Source organism: Homarus americanus, unplaced genomic scaffold (genome assembly GCF_018991925.1).
Source record: "Homarus americanus isolate GMGI-L3 unplaced genomic scaffold, GMGI_Hamer_2.0 scaffold24260, whole genome shotgun sequence".
Classification (NCBI taxonomy): domain Eukaryota; kingdom Metazoa; phylum Arthropoda; class Malacostraca; order Decapoda; family Nephropidae; genus Homarus; species Homarus americanus.
The window spans coordinates 1,220,625-1,237,758 of NW_024721079.1; the positions used below are offsets into that span (position 1 = coordinate 1,220,625).

Sequence of the window (17,134 nt, forward strand, 5' to 3'; positions counted from 1 at the left end):
ACGAGCGTATGCTGTAAGTGATTCTTTGTTAAATGATGTAAACAACACATTTTCTAGAGACAGTACCATTACAGTACTAAAATAGCTGCACCTCCCATAGTTCTTATTTTAATACTCTCACCAATATTACAGTATCTGCAATAATCATTTATCAAAACTATTGAAGTGTTGTCTTTTTATCAACTTTTCTGCTTAAAAAGCCATACAGCATTCAAAAAGTACCAATAACTATACTGTACTGTACTTAAAAAATGTGTGTGTGTGTGTTAGTCATAACTCTTGGGAATGTTACTGAAATTCAGTGCTAACATAGCTTACACTTACTGCTGTGTCACTACCTCTCTCTTACCGTATACAGGTACAGTAAAGTACATTATATTTATTACCTGTCTCACCTCAATCACTAGTGTGTGTTTAAATCACTATAAGCGAGTTCCTTACTGCTCTACTGATCACTTCCTCTGCAACTTTATATTGTTAATTACTGTGCTTACGAGCATTCCTTTCACAATTACTAATATGAAAAGTTGTTGTAAGTATATTCTTTATCCAATGTCATATCACTATGGCTGGCACATACAGTGATCCCTCAGTTAACGAACGCCTCGGTTAACGAAATTTCGGTTAACGAATTACCTTCCATAAGATTCTTCACTTCGGTTAACGAATTCCTTACGAATTTTTCCCAATATGTGTTTGCCTTTGAGTAAATATCAAGAAGGTTGTACTATTCAATAATATTCCAAGTCTTATATTAAAGTTTTTAGTCATTTTAACAATTATTTAACATAATTGAAGTACAGGGAACTAGTTATTAGCTCCAAACAGCCACTCAACACACCCAAAATGGCGTCAGTGTGTGTCCCTGCTCTGTGGAGGAAGCTTCTTGCTTGAGACTCTCTTGAACATAAAATATTTTTATGTTTTTACAGTACAATTATTGGTCATTCTGAAGTTTATTTTACATATTGACAATATATAATGCAGTGCACTGTTGATTTAAAGATAATAATCTTGAATTACACCAAGTGAACTAAAATTTTATGGGTGAAATGGCCTTCTCTTCTCCCTTCTCCTCCACTCCCATTCTAATTCCCATCATCATCATCATCAACCAGGAGCCTTAAAGTAAGTGTACTTTATGCATTTAATTTTAGTTTATATGTAATTTTCGGTGAGTTGGAACCAATTACCCAAAATCCCATTGAAACAATGGTTTCGGTTAACGAAATTTTCGGTTAACGAACGACCTACTGGAACTAATTGTGTTCGTTAACCGAGGGACCACTGTATATATATTTCACAGCTCCATGCCATAAATGGAAGAATAATTAATGCTAATGTTTACAGGGCGATATCCAGGGTGAAGTCCACAAACAGGTGATGTTGGTGGCGGGTCTGGTAGGTACCTTGATGGATCAGATAGTGGAACAGGATGGAGTCCTACGGAGAATCGTGCTCAATTCGGCGAGACAGCACCTCATGATGATGTTACACATTTTTTATGGACCCATGGCCCTGATGAAGTGCTCAGGTAGAATGGACACTTGTGATGATTTTAATGAGTGCAGTAACATATGGATGGCTTTTATGGGAATACCCCCACAAGATATAATGGGTCCAATGGATGGATATGGCCAGCAACCATTTGGTGAAAGAGGCCCTAACCCACACAGAGAAAGGGGGCCTCCTATGTCTGCCAATGGCAGGCCCTCACGACAGGCAGCACATGGCGGTGGCCTCTTGAAAGCTAAGGAATTTATTAAGTAAGTTCTATATCTTGTCAGTGGTGTGTTACAAAAGGAATATTCAAAGCTAATACTGTATTCACACACACAATTATATACACATATGAGATATTTAATGAAAAATAAATAGGAAAACAAGAAGACTAAACAATGTCAAAATTCCTCTTCTAACAGCCAAGAGGAATGTAATTTCACATGTGCGGACAATCAGGTGTTGGAGTGTCAGAAGGTGTGTGATGACGTCGAGGACTGTACAGATGGCACAGACGAACTCTTCTGTCCCTCAAAAATAGGTAACTATACTCTCCACCTACACTTTCCTCTCACCTATGACCTAGAATGGCCTCCCAGTTGTATAAAGTTAACTAGTAGAATGCTCAGATTTGAATCATTTACTACGTATATAAATTGTGAATACTATACTGTATCAGACCCATGACAAAAATAGCATGTGTATGAGTATTGTTACTTCCCAAAAGGCCACATTTTTTTTTCATCATTATTATTATTATTATTATGACAACTACAGTACAGTCGCAGTACACCTATACAGTATAAAGCTATCACTGCTATGGCCAAGTTATCATACAGTACAGTGCCTTTCATGATTTCCTGGCATTATTGTTTTTATATTTGTAATGCTTTATCTGTTCCACTTATTTTTTGATGCTTTGTTACAGGTTTTGTTTGAATTTTTTAAACGGCATTAACGTACAGTGTCAATATTTCCAAGGGTAGTTTGAGGTCAAGGTGGTATTATAAAATAACACAAGCTAAATTTAGTACTGTAAGTGGTTCACATGCTGAAACAAAGTTAAATTATGCACAAAATTACCTAATTTTATAAAGACATGAAAATTGGAGAATACCGACCAGAATGCATTTTCTGAATATTTAACAGAAGCATAATGATTCATGCCAGTTCATCTCAAACCCTGCAGTCCTCACCTATTACTTAATTTTCCCTCACCTATGACCTATCCTTCCCCTCACCTATGATCTACCCATCCTATCAGTCTCACCTATAATCTACCCTTCCCCTCATCTATGGTGAAGTACAATACAGTATATCTATTACAATTATCTTCTCTCAACTCTTAAGACTACAAAAACTATTCCATTTCTTACTTCTTGTCTCTTCCACTTTACTCATACATTTTTTCTAATTATACTGTAGTTTTCTTTGTGTGATATAACGAGTAGATGCGGGCGTTCATGTCTAACTAATCTAATAACATTCTTTTCAGCTGTTTTCAAATCAGTGGACGAGGGGCACAACTATGATGTGGTATATCTTGACTTAGCAAAGCCTTCGACAGAGTCCCCCACGAAAGACTAATAAGAAAAGTGGAGGCTCATGGCATTGGAGGAGATATTCTAAAATGGATTAGTGCATGGTTACAGGACATGAAACAGCGAGTGAGCATTAACAGCACTAAATCCAATTGGAGTAATGTCACTAGTGGAGTACCCCAAGGCTCAGTACTTGGACCATTATTATATATTATATAAATAAACGACATAGATATCAGCGTAGACAGCAACCCAAGTAAATTTGCTGATGACACTAAAATAAGGCGTGTAGTTAATTTTGACGAGGACTTCGCAAAACTCCAGAAAGATCTAAACAAATTTTTCGAATGGTCTGAAAAATGGCAAATGAAATTCAATGTAGACAAATGTAAAGTACTTTAGTCCAGGAGATGTAAACAGAGAAACCAGATCTCAGATGAACAATGATGTTATGGAGAAGTCCGAATGTGAGAAAGATTTAGGAGTATGATAAGTAGGAATCTTAAGCCAAGTAAACAATGTGTATTTCCTCGAAACAAAGCTAATGAAGTATAGTACTTGGATTCATACAAAGGAGTGTTAGTTACAAGACTAGCGAGGTCATCCTAAAACCATATCTTGCGCTTGTGAGACCTCACTTGGATTAAGCAGTTCAATTCTGGTCACTGTATTACTGAATGGATATAAAATCCCTAGAAAGAATTCAGAGGAGAATGACAAGACTAATCCTGGGCATTAGGAACCATGAGTACAGAGACAGGTTAAAACATCTTAATTTGCACTCCCTCGAGAGACGTAGAGTGAGGGGCGATATGATAGAGGTGTATACCGGTAAATGGAAGTCAGGGCTGAACAAAGGTGACATTACAAGGGTACTCAAACTATCCAACCAGGAGCGAACTCGTAACAATGGTTTTAAATTAGACAAACTTAGATTTAGGCGAGTAATAGGTAAACATTGGTTTGGAAAGAGTAGTGGATCATTAACTCGAATACGCTGGATAACTTTAAACATAGGTTGGATGGATATACAGTACGAGCAATAGGGGTTGGGTGTAAATGGGACTGCCCAGTATGGGCCAATAGGTCTGCTGCAGTTTCCTTCATTCTTATGTTCTTCTGTCTGCAGCACCGAGGTTACCAATTGTATTGCAGTTGGGTGTTGTCATAGATTTGTATTGGATAGTTTTTAATGGAGGTTCTACACACCCCAGCATGCTACAAAGGGTAGATTTATTTGAAGTTTATTGAGAATAACCATTTCCAGATGACGGAAAGAGAGCAACTATGGAACATGACACAATTGCTAGAGGAGAGCAAGATCCGGGATCTGAATGGATCACTGATGAATCTAGGACTAAACGATCGCCGAGGTCAAGATCACGGCGTGATACATCTAACTATTATGAGGAAACAAGTAGTGAAGGAGGTAGTGAATCACATGAGTATGAAACAAGTAGTGAAGGAGGTAGTGAATCACATGAGTATGAAACAAGTAGTGAAGGAGGTAGTGAATCACATGAGTATGAAACAAGTAGTGAACACGATTATTATTATGAAGCACCACAAGACGATTATTATAATGAAGCACCACAAGACGATTATTATAATGAAGCACCACAAGACTATTATTATAATGAAGCACCACAAGACGATTATTATAATGAAGAACCAGAAAGATATGGAATGCCTAGAGGACTAAATGATTATAGATCATCTCATTGGAGTCCCAATTCAAACAGGCAAGTCAATCTCAGGTTTAATTTCAAAATCAAAATTTCCACTAATCAGTTTATTAGACCATTTGGGCAGTTGGGCTGTTCTTTGTTACAACCTTTGTCTAATGTGAGTACAAGAAGAAACTGGAGAAAACCTTTGATATTTTGTAGGTTCATTTTAGATAACTTCCTTCTTACATCCAGCCCGGGAATTAAACCCACGACTGTAAATGCTTTTGTTGTACAGTAACACCAGAGGTTCACTGTACGTAATCCCAATTTTATTAGTATTTTTGATGCTGCAATCTCTAAAATATACCTATGTAAACTTTGAAAGAGGTTCCAGGAATAAGTAATTTTTCCAAATTACAATACATTATTATCATTACTCTAACTTTGTTGTGGGTGGTGAGGGACTTCCCAACCAATAGTAATAACTTTGCCTTCTTCTCAACACCTAGCAACACTAGCCAGTTTAACGTTACGTTGTGGCTGTTTACTGATTCATATACATAAACCTAATGTATAAATTTCAGTCCTGAAGCCAACTTCTTTTCAAGAATAATGGAGAAGTGGTCGATGAAGGTGCACATGAGGTTGATGAGTGGGGCACAGCCTGAGGACTTGGTGGAGCTTGACTTCCTGCCTCTGTCCACCCGCCAGAATATCAAGGAGGTGTTCGACATGGGATTGAGCGGCAAGTTTGAAACATTTTCTCGCTTCGCAGAAATTGTTCACAGATCAAAAGCCTTCGAATTGATAAGGTAAATCACATAAACGTTAGTCATGTACCTGTCAATACGATATATTCATACAGTAAAAGTTTATCAGCAGGGTGAGTTGTTATTACTACAACAACGAAGGTCTTTAAGTGCGTAACAAAGTTAATAATACAGTACTGTACAGTATATTAGTCCAACAATGATAAAAATTACGAGAGATAGAACTCTTTGTACAGGGTAAGAGATGGACAACAAGACATCTTTGCCCATTCTAATGATTATGAAAAAAGTAGCATGTTAAGGATGAGTGTCAGAAGTGGGGCAGTAAACGAATGATGATGATGACATAAAAAAGATAAGTCAAAAGTTAACCAATAATTTTTAATATTGATAAAGTTTGTCAATAGTCAAGATAATACAGGTAAGGTACAGTACAGTATACAGTAGTTCAATTTCAGCGGTATATCGAAAAAATAAGACTCTCAATTTTATGAACTGCATTAAGTGGGTTCGAGGATGACCATAAAAGTAAAATACAGTACTGTACATTTGAAATAGAATGAGACCAAAAATAGCTGCATGTCTTTCATATATATTCAACCTTTTCTCTGATTTTCTCTATTTTTCATTACCTTATTTACTTTCATCCTCATTCTTTCCTTGGGTTCACATGATCTTCGAAACTAACATAAACAGTAATAGTATTTGTCAGTCTTCGGTAATAATAATTAAGTAATTATCAAGTCTCAAGACCCTTTTCATAACCTGTTATATATATTTCAGGAAGTTCCTAATGCAGAATAATACAATTGGGATTGAGATGCTGGAGAGTGTGGTGGAGCCCTTGTTGGACTTCATCACAAACAATGTGAGCGAATTGCTGAGGACGGAGATCCAGGGTGATGAAACTATGGATGCCATGCTTGACCTCCTGCTCTCGTATATCGAGTCCGTCAAGAACAAGAAGGAACAAGTTTTCGGTTTATTGCGTTCGGTAAGTCTACATTGAGATAATATAATTCTCTCTAACTTCTTAAAACTAATGACTAAGTAGGCTCTCGCCAATATCGACTTCCACAATAACATTTTCGACAATAACGGTAAGTTACAATAGATACCCATTTTGATAATAACGTCTGGATTCTCTTGAATAACGGAGATTTTGCAGGAAGCGTCAGAGCGCATCAAAGATAGAGTTTGTTTGCTGCCATGTTGATGACGTAGTTGTCCGCTCCCCCTCACTCACTCTCACACACACGCTCGGTGGAATAGTGTTGCGCCCACGTGTGAGATTTTCGCCTCTATAACCAGTGGTTGCTAGGCTCGGTGGTCAATAATGGTTTCTGCGTTTTTGCCTGTGGGGGCTAGGGAAAGTGACTAGTTTAATGCGCGCCATCCAGCCTCTTAACACAGCAAACAGGCGTTAGTCTCTCTCTGTTTTCACTGGAGGTAACATCTTGCTTGAGACTCTCTTCAACTAAACGCTTTTTTTCTGTGTTTCCAAGCAAATTATTGGTCATTTTGAAATATATTTTACATATTGACAATATATAATGCAGTGCAGTGTTGATTTAAAGAAAATAATCTTGAATTACACCAAGAGAGCTAAAATTTTATGGGTGAAATGGGCCATGGGGTGACTTCTCTTCCACCCCAATGCCTTCTCTTCTTCCTTCTCCTCCACCCCCATTCTAAATCCCATCATCATCATCATCATCCAGGAGCCTTCTACATACACACCTCAAAGTAAGTGAACTTTTCTACCATTTTTGTTGAATTTAGGAAATTTTCAGTGAGCTGGAACCAATTACCCAAAAACCCATTGAAACAATGGTTTCAGTTAACAAACTTTTCGGTTAATGAACGACCTTCTGGAACGGATTGAGTTCGTTAACCGAGGGGTCACTGTAGTGAGGAGGAGGAGGATCCTCCCCTCGCTGCCTCCGCTGCTCTGCCTGGCTCACCCACAGCCTCCGCCTCCACTCCTCCACCTGGCTCACCTGCAAACCCTGCCATCCCTGCTCCACCTGGTGTACCTGCAACCTCCACAATGACCGTTACTGCCTTCTGGAAAAATTATAACATTTGCAAGGCAGTCAAATTCTTTGTAAAAGCCTGGGGAAATACTACAAAAGCAACCGTTAGGCATGCCTGGTCGGCACTCCTGCCACAACTCAAGTCTGCCGAGACGAAGAGACAGCAGAGTTAATGAACCAAGTGTTGGAAACCGTCCGCAGTAACCTAGCCCCAGGATTTCAAGAAGTGACTTGGGAAGATTTAGAAGAACTAATGCAAGAAGGTAACACAAATGACGTCGAGGATCTCCTGAAGGATGAAGAAGGTGGTGAGAGTGGTGATGCAGCGAGTGATGCAGGAGAGACCGAGCAGAGGAAAGTGACGACACAGAAGCTGTCACTCTTATTGGGTGTCTGTACCAGCCTTCAAGAGATGATCCAAAACATTGAGATTGACTCAGGTGAAAGGGAGCAAATGATTGGATTTGTAAAATCTATTTCAAGAAAATACCAGAAGCAGTACAACGAGCGAGTGAATGCCCGGCAGCAGTCACTCATCACTCGCTTTCTTTTACAAAGCCGGCCAGCCGAGGAAGACCAATAGAGAGAGGTTGAAGTTGATGAAGACATTGATGACATTGGGGAAATGCCTGAAAATTTTGACCTTGCGGGGTTTGATGAAGTGTTAGCGGAAGTGAGTGAACCGGGTGCGAGAGGCCAGTGTGGGGACGGGGATGGATATGGGGCCAGGGGAGTGGGCAGAGGTTCGACACAGTAGCCTCCATGCCCCAGCCTTGGAACAATCATCACACCAAGCACCTCAAAAACTCCCCCAAGGTAAGTGTTATATTACTCAAATTCTTTATTTTGATGATTAAATAACAATTCTTTTTGTTTCTGCTGACAAAAAGTGTTAGGAGGGCTTCAAAGGGGAAAAAATGGGTGAAATTTTTGGGGCGGCGGCACCAATAAACCCTTTTTACATGTATTTTAATGTCACACATATAACGTTTTCACTAATAAAGGCGTTTTTCAGGCACCTATTAGACGTTATTGGCGAGAGCCTAGTACTGTATATGTTACCTTTCTTACAACTCCATGCATATTAGGTCATCTGTGGTAGAGTTGACTATTACATTGAAGATGACTTTTGCTTCCTTAACATTACCAAGGTTAGGTTTGGTGAGGTTAAGGTAGAATTAAGAAGGTTAGTGTTTAATACAGCACAGTATTTTGTGAATTTTATACTCTTTGCCAATTATCCTTTGGAGTTGATGCACCTAAAATGAAAATAAACAACAACCTGGCCATGCAAATTTAATATAAATAAGTTAGTATCAGTTACAAATGTATGCAAAACATATACCAATATTTTAATTAATGCTCTAATTTCCTGTTCCGTAGGTGGTTAAGATGGTGACCACACGAACACCATGTTCATTGTTAAAGCAGCCCGGCCCCAACCCTACCAAGGAGATGTTTTGTCTCAGGTGATCCATCGTATATGAACGCTAATTGTTATTGTTTACCTTTGAGATGTTTGTGCATGAATGGTTGACTGGTTGGCAGAAAGAAACAATGAGTATACTGTAGCATTATAAATTTCTACAAAACAAAGGAACCACAGAAAGAAACTATAAATATGTCATTATAAATTTGTATAAAACAGTATCCATGAAGAAGAAACTCATTCAGAATGTCTTCACTCAGAGACTAACTTGATTTTTTTCTTCAGAATTCAAATAGACTTAACTATCACTCTCCAGCATAAAGTGTTTGGCAAATAGGAGTGAACTGTGAAGTTAACGACCAACATTCGCATGGCGTTTGTCACTCCTCATAGGCTAGGTTCTATGTACAGTACAGTACAGAACTTCATAATTTGCGAGATAAAGGCTGTAGTAATTGTCAGAATATCATACCTTAAGTAACGTGTGAAAAATCCAAGTGACCTGCTGCATGGATGGTGAATGTCAGCGTCCTGCTGCGATAGATGTTGGAAGAGTCAGCTCCCCTATAATAAATGTATAAAATGTCAGCATCCTACTACCCTGTACATGTATCCTACTACACATGATGTATTTGAAGTGTTAAGAGCCCAGTGTGTGATTTCATTTATTTTTTAATTCATGTGTACTGTAAGAGGCCGTCAGAATGGTGAAGAGATAATTAGTGATATACAGTATTGATAATGATTATTTTTTTATTTCACTTAAGTGTACCTGTAATGACTTTTAATTTGTATGTAATTAATTCAATAAGTAAATTCCTTATAATTCTCTCATAATGTTCTCCTGTGCATGACCGTAATACTGTACACATGTACTGGGTGGTGCATAAACCACTTCACAGAGAACAATTGTCAAAGGATTTATGCAACACCCTGTACAGTATGTATATAAGCAAAGCACATGTGAAAATTTTCTCCAGAAAATAAATAGATCTGTTTATACAGTTGGCCCTTCAAATTTGTGGGAGTTAGGTTCTCAAAATGGCCACGAATCACCAAATCCGCGAATAACATTTGCTGATCGGGGGGAGGGGGGTTACAGTTTTACTTGTGTACAAAGAAATGTGTATTCCCTTTATGTATTTGCCCTTAGGACAATTATTTCTTTTACCTGTACTGTATACTGTACTGTATATTTGTGTGTGGAAACACACACACACACATCTATTTACAATACAGGTATAGGTAAAGGAAATTACTGTCTCTAGAACGAATGGTTCTCTGTCCCAGCCGCAAAAATGCCGGCAAATTTAAAACTACCCACAGACATTCTTGGTTACATCCAGGGTGTCATCCGCTAATAATAGAGGACAGCAAAATAAAAATCCGCGAATTATCCGGGCATATTATATTAAAATTATTGATAAACTGAGATAAATAAAAATAAATTCCAATAATATGGTAACATCAAAATGACATCGAGACTACTAGTTTGAGGACAAAATTTAGGTGAAAAATCATTACCCCAAAAATATCTACACCTTAATACTATCTACCAACAGTAGCTCTGAGTGAATGTATTTATTTGAGGTAGACACAGTGTAATTTTGATATTCTTGAACTTTAAATGTGTTTTAGTTCAAGTCAAGAACAGTACAGTAGTTGGTTGCATTCTTACAGCTTCACTTATGAGGAATATTCATCATATAAACCTTTAGAAACTGGGTCTGAACTGCCTCATCCCTTCCCCCCTGCTGCTCCCATCTTCAACTGGTGTGTTTGTCTCCACAGAGCTGCACAAAAAGACGTGGTGCTTATGCAAGGAAACTTGATGGAGCTACAGGAGAATGAGGACTTCTTCCAAAAACCTCTCCAGGAGTTTATGATGTCCTTAAAGGAAGGTCTACGAAGTCCTGTATTTTGGAAGATAGGTAAGTGTGCATCAGATTTTGTGAATGTGATAATATACAGTAAATAGTTTGATGTACAGGGTAGCTTTGTACATGGATATAACATAACTAGATATTGGACACTTTCGATAAAATCAGAATTACTCTGGATTAGGGAGATTGCTGTATTTTATAAGCATATTTTACAAAAGAAACTATTCCGGTATACAGTATATAATATAAAAAATTACATATACAGTAGATGTAAAAACAAAAGAAAATATTCTTGTAACTCTTAGAAAAAAAAGTTTGAGCAGAGGCTGTTGTCTTTATTTTTGTGTTAAAGCACCCAAACACAGCTAAAATTATTCATCATTTTTATTAGAATAAAGTATCATATAAAACCACAATCCAACTACTGTAGTTAATATATGGATTTTGCAGAAAAAAAGTACCGATATCTGGGGCCCACACACTGCTAGCCTCAGTTCAAAGAGAAGTTCATGCTATGGCATTAAGCTTCACAATCTTGCTCGAGTTAGATCATGAATGAACCAAACACGACTTCAGACGAGTTTGATAACCATTATTTCCCCCCAATATTTTGCAATAGCTATGGCCCGTGTTGTTTCGCAGCGAAGAGTGCACCTGCTTGTCCCGGGTGTTGGTTGATTCATTAATATATGACCTACAGTTCACTTTTCAGTCCTTACTGTTATTTCTGGTTTCATTTCCAGAGAACGAAGGCATTTACAAAGGTGAACAGTGCCCAGTCACTGGCTTTTACATGTGGGAAAAGGTGGCAGTTTGTTCTTGTCCAAGGGGAAGAGGAAGAGGAAGGGGAAGAGGAAGGGGAAGAGGAAGAGGAAGAGGAAGGGGAAGAGGACAAGATAATTCAGGAAATCAGGGATGGGGTAACTCAGGAGATAGGGGATGGGGTAACTCAGACAACTGGGGTAGTTCAGGAAATGGGGGATGGAGTAACTCAGACAACTGGGGTAGTTCAGGAAATGGGGGATGGAGTAACTCAGACAACTGGGGTAGTTCAGGAAATGGGGGATGGAGTAACTCAGACAACTGGGGTAGTTCAGGAAATGGGGGATGGAGTAACTCAGACAACTGGGATAGTTCAGGAGATGGGGGATGGGATAACTCAGACAACTGGGATAGTTCAGATGGGGGATGGGGTAACTCAGGAGATAGGGGATGGGGACAAGAAACAACAACCAACAGACCACAAACAGATAGGTCCAATGACTTAAGCCCAGCAGATATCTTCAATATGTTCCAACAAGGAAATATCAACCCAGATAACCCAGTCTTTCGAGACATAATGAACATGATGCAGAATGGGTTCCCAACCCGTTCCAGAATCACCAGAGGCTTACACGGCAACCCACAACCAATGAAAAAATTGAGTAAGTTTGCAATACTTTTCACTTGAGTAACTTCCTCTACATATGTCTCATTATTTCAGTACTTACTATTTAAATTTACAGTACTTAAGTATGTTATGTCCAGTGTTTTTGGACATATTATTACATAAGTACATACAGTATTGCTATTAGTATATTACATATTCTTATTTCTTAATTAAACATTGTCATTATTAAAGTGAATATAATCCCTACTTAACTACATGTTGGTCATTACTGAAGTACACTTTACCATGATTACTACAGTAAGTGGGTGCCTGACTTATGAACACCCATACTTACGAATAGGATCCCAATACTGTACACTGTACAGTATTCTTAATAAATATCTCCACCAACCTACTCATAAAATATTTCTCATGAAACTTTTCAGAACTCTCAAGAGCTTATCTAACAAACTTGCAAAAGAAACATGTAGAAGAACGTCTGGTAGTGACAGGGAAGTTGGTGGTCTGGGACCTGCAGCGTGACGAGGAGAGCTATATCTGTAAGGACACTTGGAAAGAGAAGGAAGCCCAAGTGGCCTGTCGTGTACTGTTTGACCATCACCCCACAGCAAGGTGAGCTGCCAGGATATACCTAGTTAAATATTCTATATCTCTCAATTGCTCTTCCTCTCTTTTTTGTTTTTTTATGTAATTATGTGTTTGGTAAATATGAACTGAGGCCTCCCCACATCATATCAACTTACCCTATTTTCCTGCCTGTCAAACGCTTGCAAATATCCTGATTCATCTGCTCCATATTTTCTGAATCTATTCTTATCTTGTAGGATATAACCAAGGGCATCTTTGTGTGTTGTAATATGTACTGTATGTGCTGTAACTCATGGACCATCAGGACTAAGGGAGCCACAGTAATAGAAACAAAATGCTATCCCCACTTGACAAAAGCATAATTGCATTTTAAGTCTATAAACACCTCAGAGGATATAACTCAGCCAAGTGTTCACACCTGGAACTGGCAGATGTCTGCCCACTTAAGGTTACAGCCTCAAGCTGAAGATGCCACAAGTTCAGAAAATTGCTGGGGCAAACATTTTGGGGTATGAGAGTTGTGAAATCTTGGACTACAGTAATCTGCTTCAGAGTTGTGATAGTTCTGAGTGTGAGCTCATTCAAAGTCAGACTTCACCAACACTAGTACAGGTTCAGATACATTCTAGAGCCAGTGCATACCCAGTACTTGCCAACAGTGCATAACAGAGATAAAGTAAAAAAAATGTAGTAAATAAATGCTACTGGAGATATGATATGGAACAGCCTTCATTTGACCTGTACACATACCATCTTCTGTGTAAGATGTTGCTAATTGTCACTCTGCTCTCCCTCCATGAAGGAGGGATTGTATACAAGCTGTATATTGTACACACACCCTCTATACACTAGCTTACAGTAGGCATACATTGTTCACTCAGCTATGTACTGTATATACGGGACAGAGAGGTTTGAAGTCTGTGAGGTACAAGAGACAGTGCATGAACAACCCCAAGATTACCCACACCTCCTTACCATATTTCTTCAAAACTATATAAGTGTAAAAGGCCATACAGTACACACACACACACTCAGAATATATATTATATATAGCAGCAACCTGGATGAGGGGCCAGACAAGCAATTTTTTTTTAAGTCCAGTTAATATTTTGAGAGGAAAATAAACAGACAGGAATTTGCCAAGTGCTGTGTGACGCCACCTCCCTGTACATGTTCAATGAGTGAGGTTTGTCATCCAGCGATATGATGGAAAGGAAGGAGGGAGGTGTGTGTGCTTAACCTGCTGCCATATTGTGATGTCACAGCTGAATTGATCTCTGACTTTTCCGTTCCCACAATGACCTGATCTTCTAAGTAAGCCCAGTTGCATGCTACACCCTCAGTGATCTGTGACAAATTGAAATTAAATTATCAACACGAATGAGAAGCATGGGAGAATGACTGGGTGAGGTTAAAAGACATTTACATGAACATGCAGTTAGTGATCAGTGAGTTAATACCAAATAAATTTAACTGTAAAGGGATCACTGGCATGTAATTACTGGAAGAAGAGTTTTGATGGGATTGTGTGGCTATGTATGGTATGTTTGCCATGTATTATTATCAATCATAAATTCTCAGATTCAGTAGTTTAGGGTTTTTATAGGGATGTTTCTAAAATGGTTTCCAAACTTTGTGATTAAAGATATTATTCATTTCCAACAGGGTGGAGCATGCAGCACCTCACAGTGAGACCCTCAGTGACTTGTCCTCCTCCAAAATCATACTAGATAATTTCAAATGCAGAGGTGATGAGCCTGACCTCCTTCAGTGTACATACCGCAGAAACAAAGTTGGTGAGGGAAAAAGAATCTGTAACATTAGGGAACTTGCTGGAGTCAAATGTGTGCTCTCACCCAAGAAATTACAACTCATGAAGTTGAAGCATCACCCTAAATAGACAGATCTTTCTAAATTTCAGCATCAAGAAATAACACTGATCCAGTTTTGTTGAGTGCTGTGTCAAATGTTTCTTGTGTCATGTTATTTTGAAATGAATAAGTACATTAATAAATTGAAAGTTTAATGGTAAAGTTAAGGCATAAACTTCACTCGAGTGGTCTGTTTGAAACAATACTGTACTTGTAAAGCATGCAAGTGTTACTATTCTGCTAATCTCTTCAAAGATGGTAATATGTGAGAATCCTAATACAGTACAGGGTCATGGCTATTAAGAAAAACAAAATTGTGAGTAATAGACTAATATTATCATTGCTGTTGTTTGTGTTAAAGTGGTATCTTGCATGTTTTACCATTCACAACATAAAGTTTAGTATTTGAGTGCAAAGTTTGTTGCCTTAACTGTCAATGAGAACTCAGACCATTCTTACATCCTATATACCAGGGGTTTTCAAACTATGGGTCCCGACCCTTCAGTGGATCGCGAAATAAATAAATTGGGTCGCAAAATAAAAATGGGTCGCGAAAATAAATAAGAAAATAAAAATAAATGCACCATAATTTAGGCTTGGTTATTGTAATGTACACTCCACAGTCTAGGAAGCAACTGCAAGGAGAGCAGTGTTTGTCTTTGATTTACTCATTTCATATCATTACACTTAGGTTTAATGGGTCGCAATTCAAATTGTTGTTCTGGCTGTGGGTCGCAGTATAAAAAAGTTTGAAAAACACTGCTATATACTACAGTACAGTAATTGGATTTTCCAGTTCCCAACCATTCTTCATATTGAGAGACTAGTACTGTACTATGAAAGAGAAACATGATTAATATTACTGTACTGTGTGATCTTGTGTGTGCCTTTACTGCTTCATCAGAAATATTTGTGGAACAAACTACAAAGCCTGTTTTGATAGTGGCATTGCTAAAACTTTGCGGTTACATAGTTCAGAATGCAGAACTATGATGACTAAATTTGTTTCTAATGTAAAGTGATGCAACTGTCCACTAGTTTATCTACTCCAAGGAGTGTAATTAAGACAGTAAAGACCTCAAGATAAAAGCCAAGTATAGGGGTAACAAGACTGACCATTGAATTGGCCTTTGGTTGCATAGAGCTAATATGTGAGCTGGGAAAATACCATGTCAGGACAGGAGGCAAGCAACGTCATTGGAGTTTCTCATTTTTACAGTGAAACCTCTATTTAATGGACTACTGAACAGTATTTGGAGAGGAAAATCTGTTATATCGAGGGTCTGTTAGATGTGAAACCTCCATCTAATGAACTATATGTACAGATGAAAAGTCTATTATATCGAGGTTTCACTATTTCCTGAGGGAGGTTAAATATGTCTGGAAGTGTTTTAGACACGTGGCAAAGAGCCATAGCTACTAGTGAGGATAAAGTAGGGAAAATATCACTCAGAAAACTATTATACCAGTCAGTCAGTCTGGAAAGGCAGGAAGGCAATGAGGATAACAAAAAAGTTCCCAGGTAAAACTTCTGGGTTCAATTACAAACACGATGGGTATAAAGATACAACTAATAGATTGAATTACACACAAAAAACAATGTTGCATCAGATTCCAGTAGAGACTGTACAGTAGTTTAGGTTTACTTGGTACCAGTTGACAGAAAAATTAATGTACAGAATCTCTGCATTAATTTCTTTAAAACTAATTTAAATAATGGACAGTTGCATCAAAATTTCTATGTTCTCATAAGTGTACTGTATAGATATAAGTAAAATACTGTATGATGTTCTCATGTGTGAAATGAGAGGTTTTGCTTATTAAGTTTATGTTAGGAGTGAAGATCTATCATTTTACTGAGCTCATCATGGATATAGTGATAGATATATGGCAAGTTTGTGATGTTTGTGGTATATTCAACTTGTGTATGTTTATAACCTATAATCAATGTGTCAGCTGACTGAAATAACACATTTAATATAGCTTAGGATTACAAAATACACGTATATTAATGAAAATTACACTTACTTTGATACATTAATTTTTGATGCTAAGTGATAGACTACAGTATTGTCAGTCATTAGCTGTTATTTTGAATGGTCACCATTAGCATACATGGCCATTTAGCTATACAGTAATTTACACCTTAGAATAAAAATAAATATATTTTGACCAATTAAGAATACATAAATTTTGTCATTTATGATGAAATAAATTTTTAAGTAGAAGTTTTCATTAATCCAGAGGCAGATTACTGTTTTTATGAGCAAATGAAAATAAAATCAGTTCAAGTGTGTCAGTACAACAGATGGTTGATATGATCATTAGTGATCTTTATAGATAAAACAATCCTTTATCTCAGATTTTAAATAATTTATAACACAATATAGAGTTTTTTTATTCTTAAACAGTTAATGCAAACACTCCATGTTCTCTGTTCCCATAATACAATGGGG

At 37.8% G+C, this 17,134-nt stretch overlaps 1 protein-coding gene across 2 annotated transcripts in view; it reads left to right on the top strand.

Annotated features, from left to right (window-relative positions):
* LOC121861411 overlaps positions 1 to 15,248 on the top strand; it is a 38,451-nt gene extending 23,203 nt beyond the window's left edge. The window contains exons 12-22 of one of the 2 annotated variants that reach the window (XM_042359102.1): positions 1,351 to 1,766; positions 1,923 to 2,041; positions 4,309 to 4,467; positions 4,507 to 4,783; positions 5,296 to 5,523; positions 6,265 to 6,475; positions 8,901 to 8,986; positions 10,738 to 10,877; positions 11,573 to 12,253; positions 12,645 to 12,831; positions 14,473 to 15,248. In XM_042359102.1, coding sequence (XP_042215036.1) covers positions 1,351 to 1,766; positions 1,923 to 2,041; positions 4,309 to 4,467; positions 4,507 to 4,783; positions 5,296 to 5,523; positions 6,265 to 6,475; positions 8,901 to 8,986; positions 10,738 to 10,877; positions 11,573 to 12,253; positions 12,645 to 12,831; positions 14,473 to 14,707 — 2,739 coding nt within the window. In that variant the 3' untranslated portion in view covers positions 14,708 to 15,248. Of the gene's footprint in view, positions 1 to 1,350; positions 1,767 to 1,922; positions 2,042 to 4,308; positions 4,784 to 5,295; positions 5,524 to 6,264; positions 6,476 to 8,900; positions 8,987 to 10,737; positions 10,878 to 11,572; positions 12,254 to 12,644; positions 12,832 to 14,472 lie in introns of both variants that reach the window. The other variant, XM_042359101.1, reaches the window with a different exon arrangement.
* Positions 15,249 to 17,134: the final 1,886 nt, after the last annotated feature.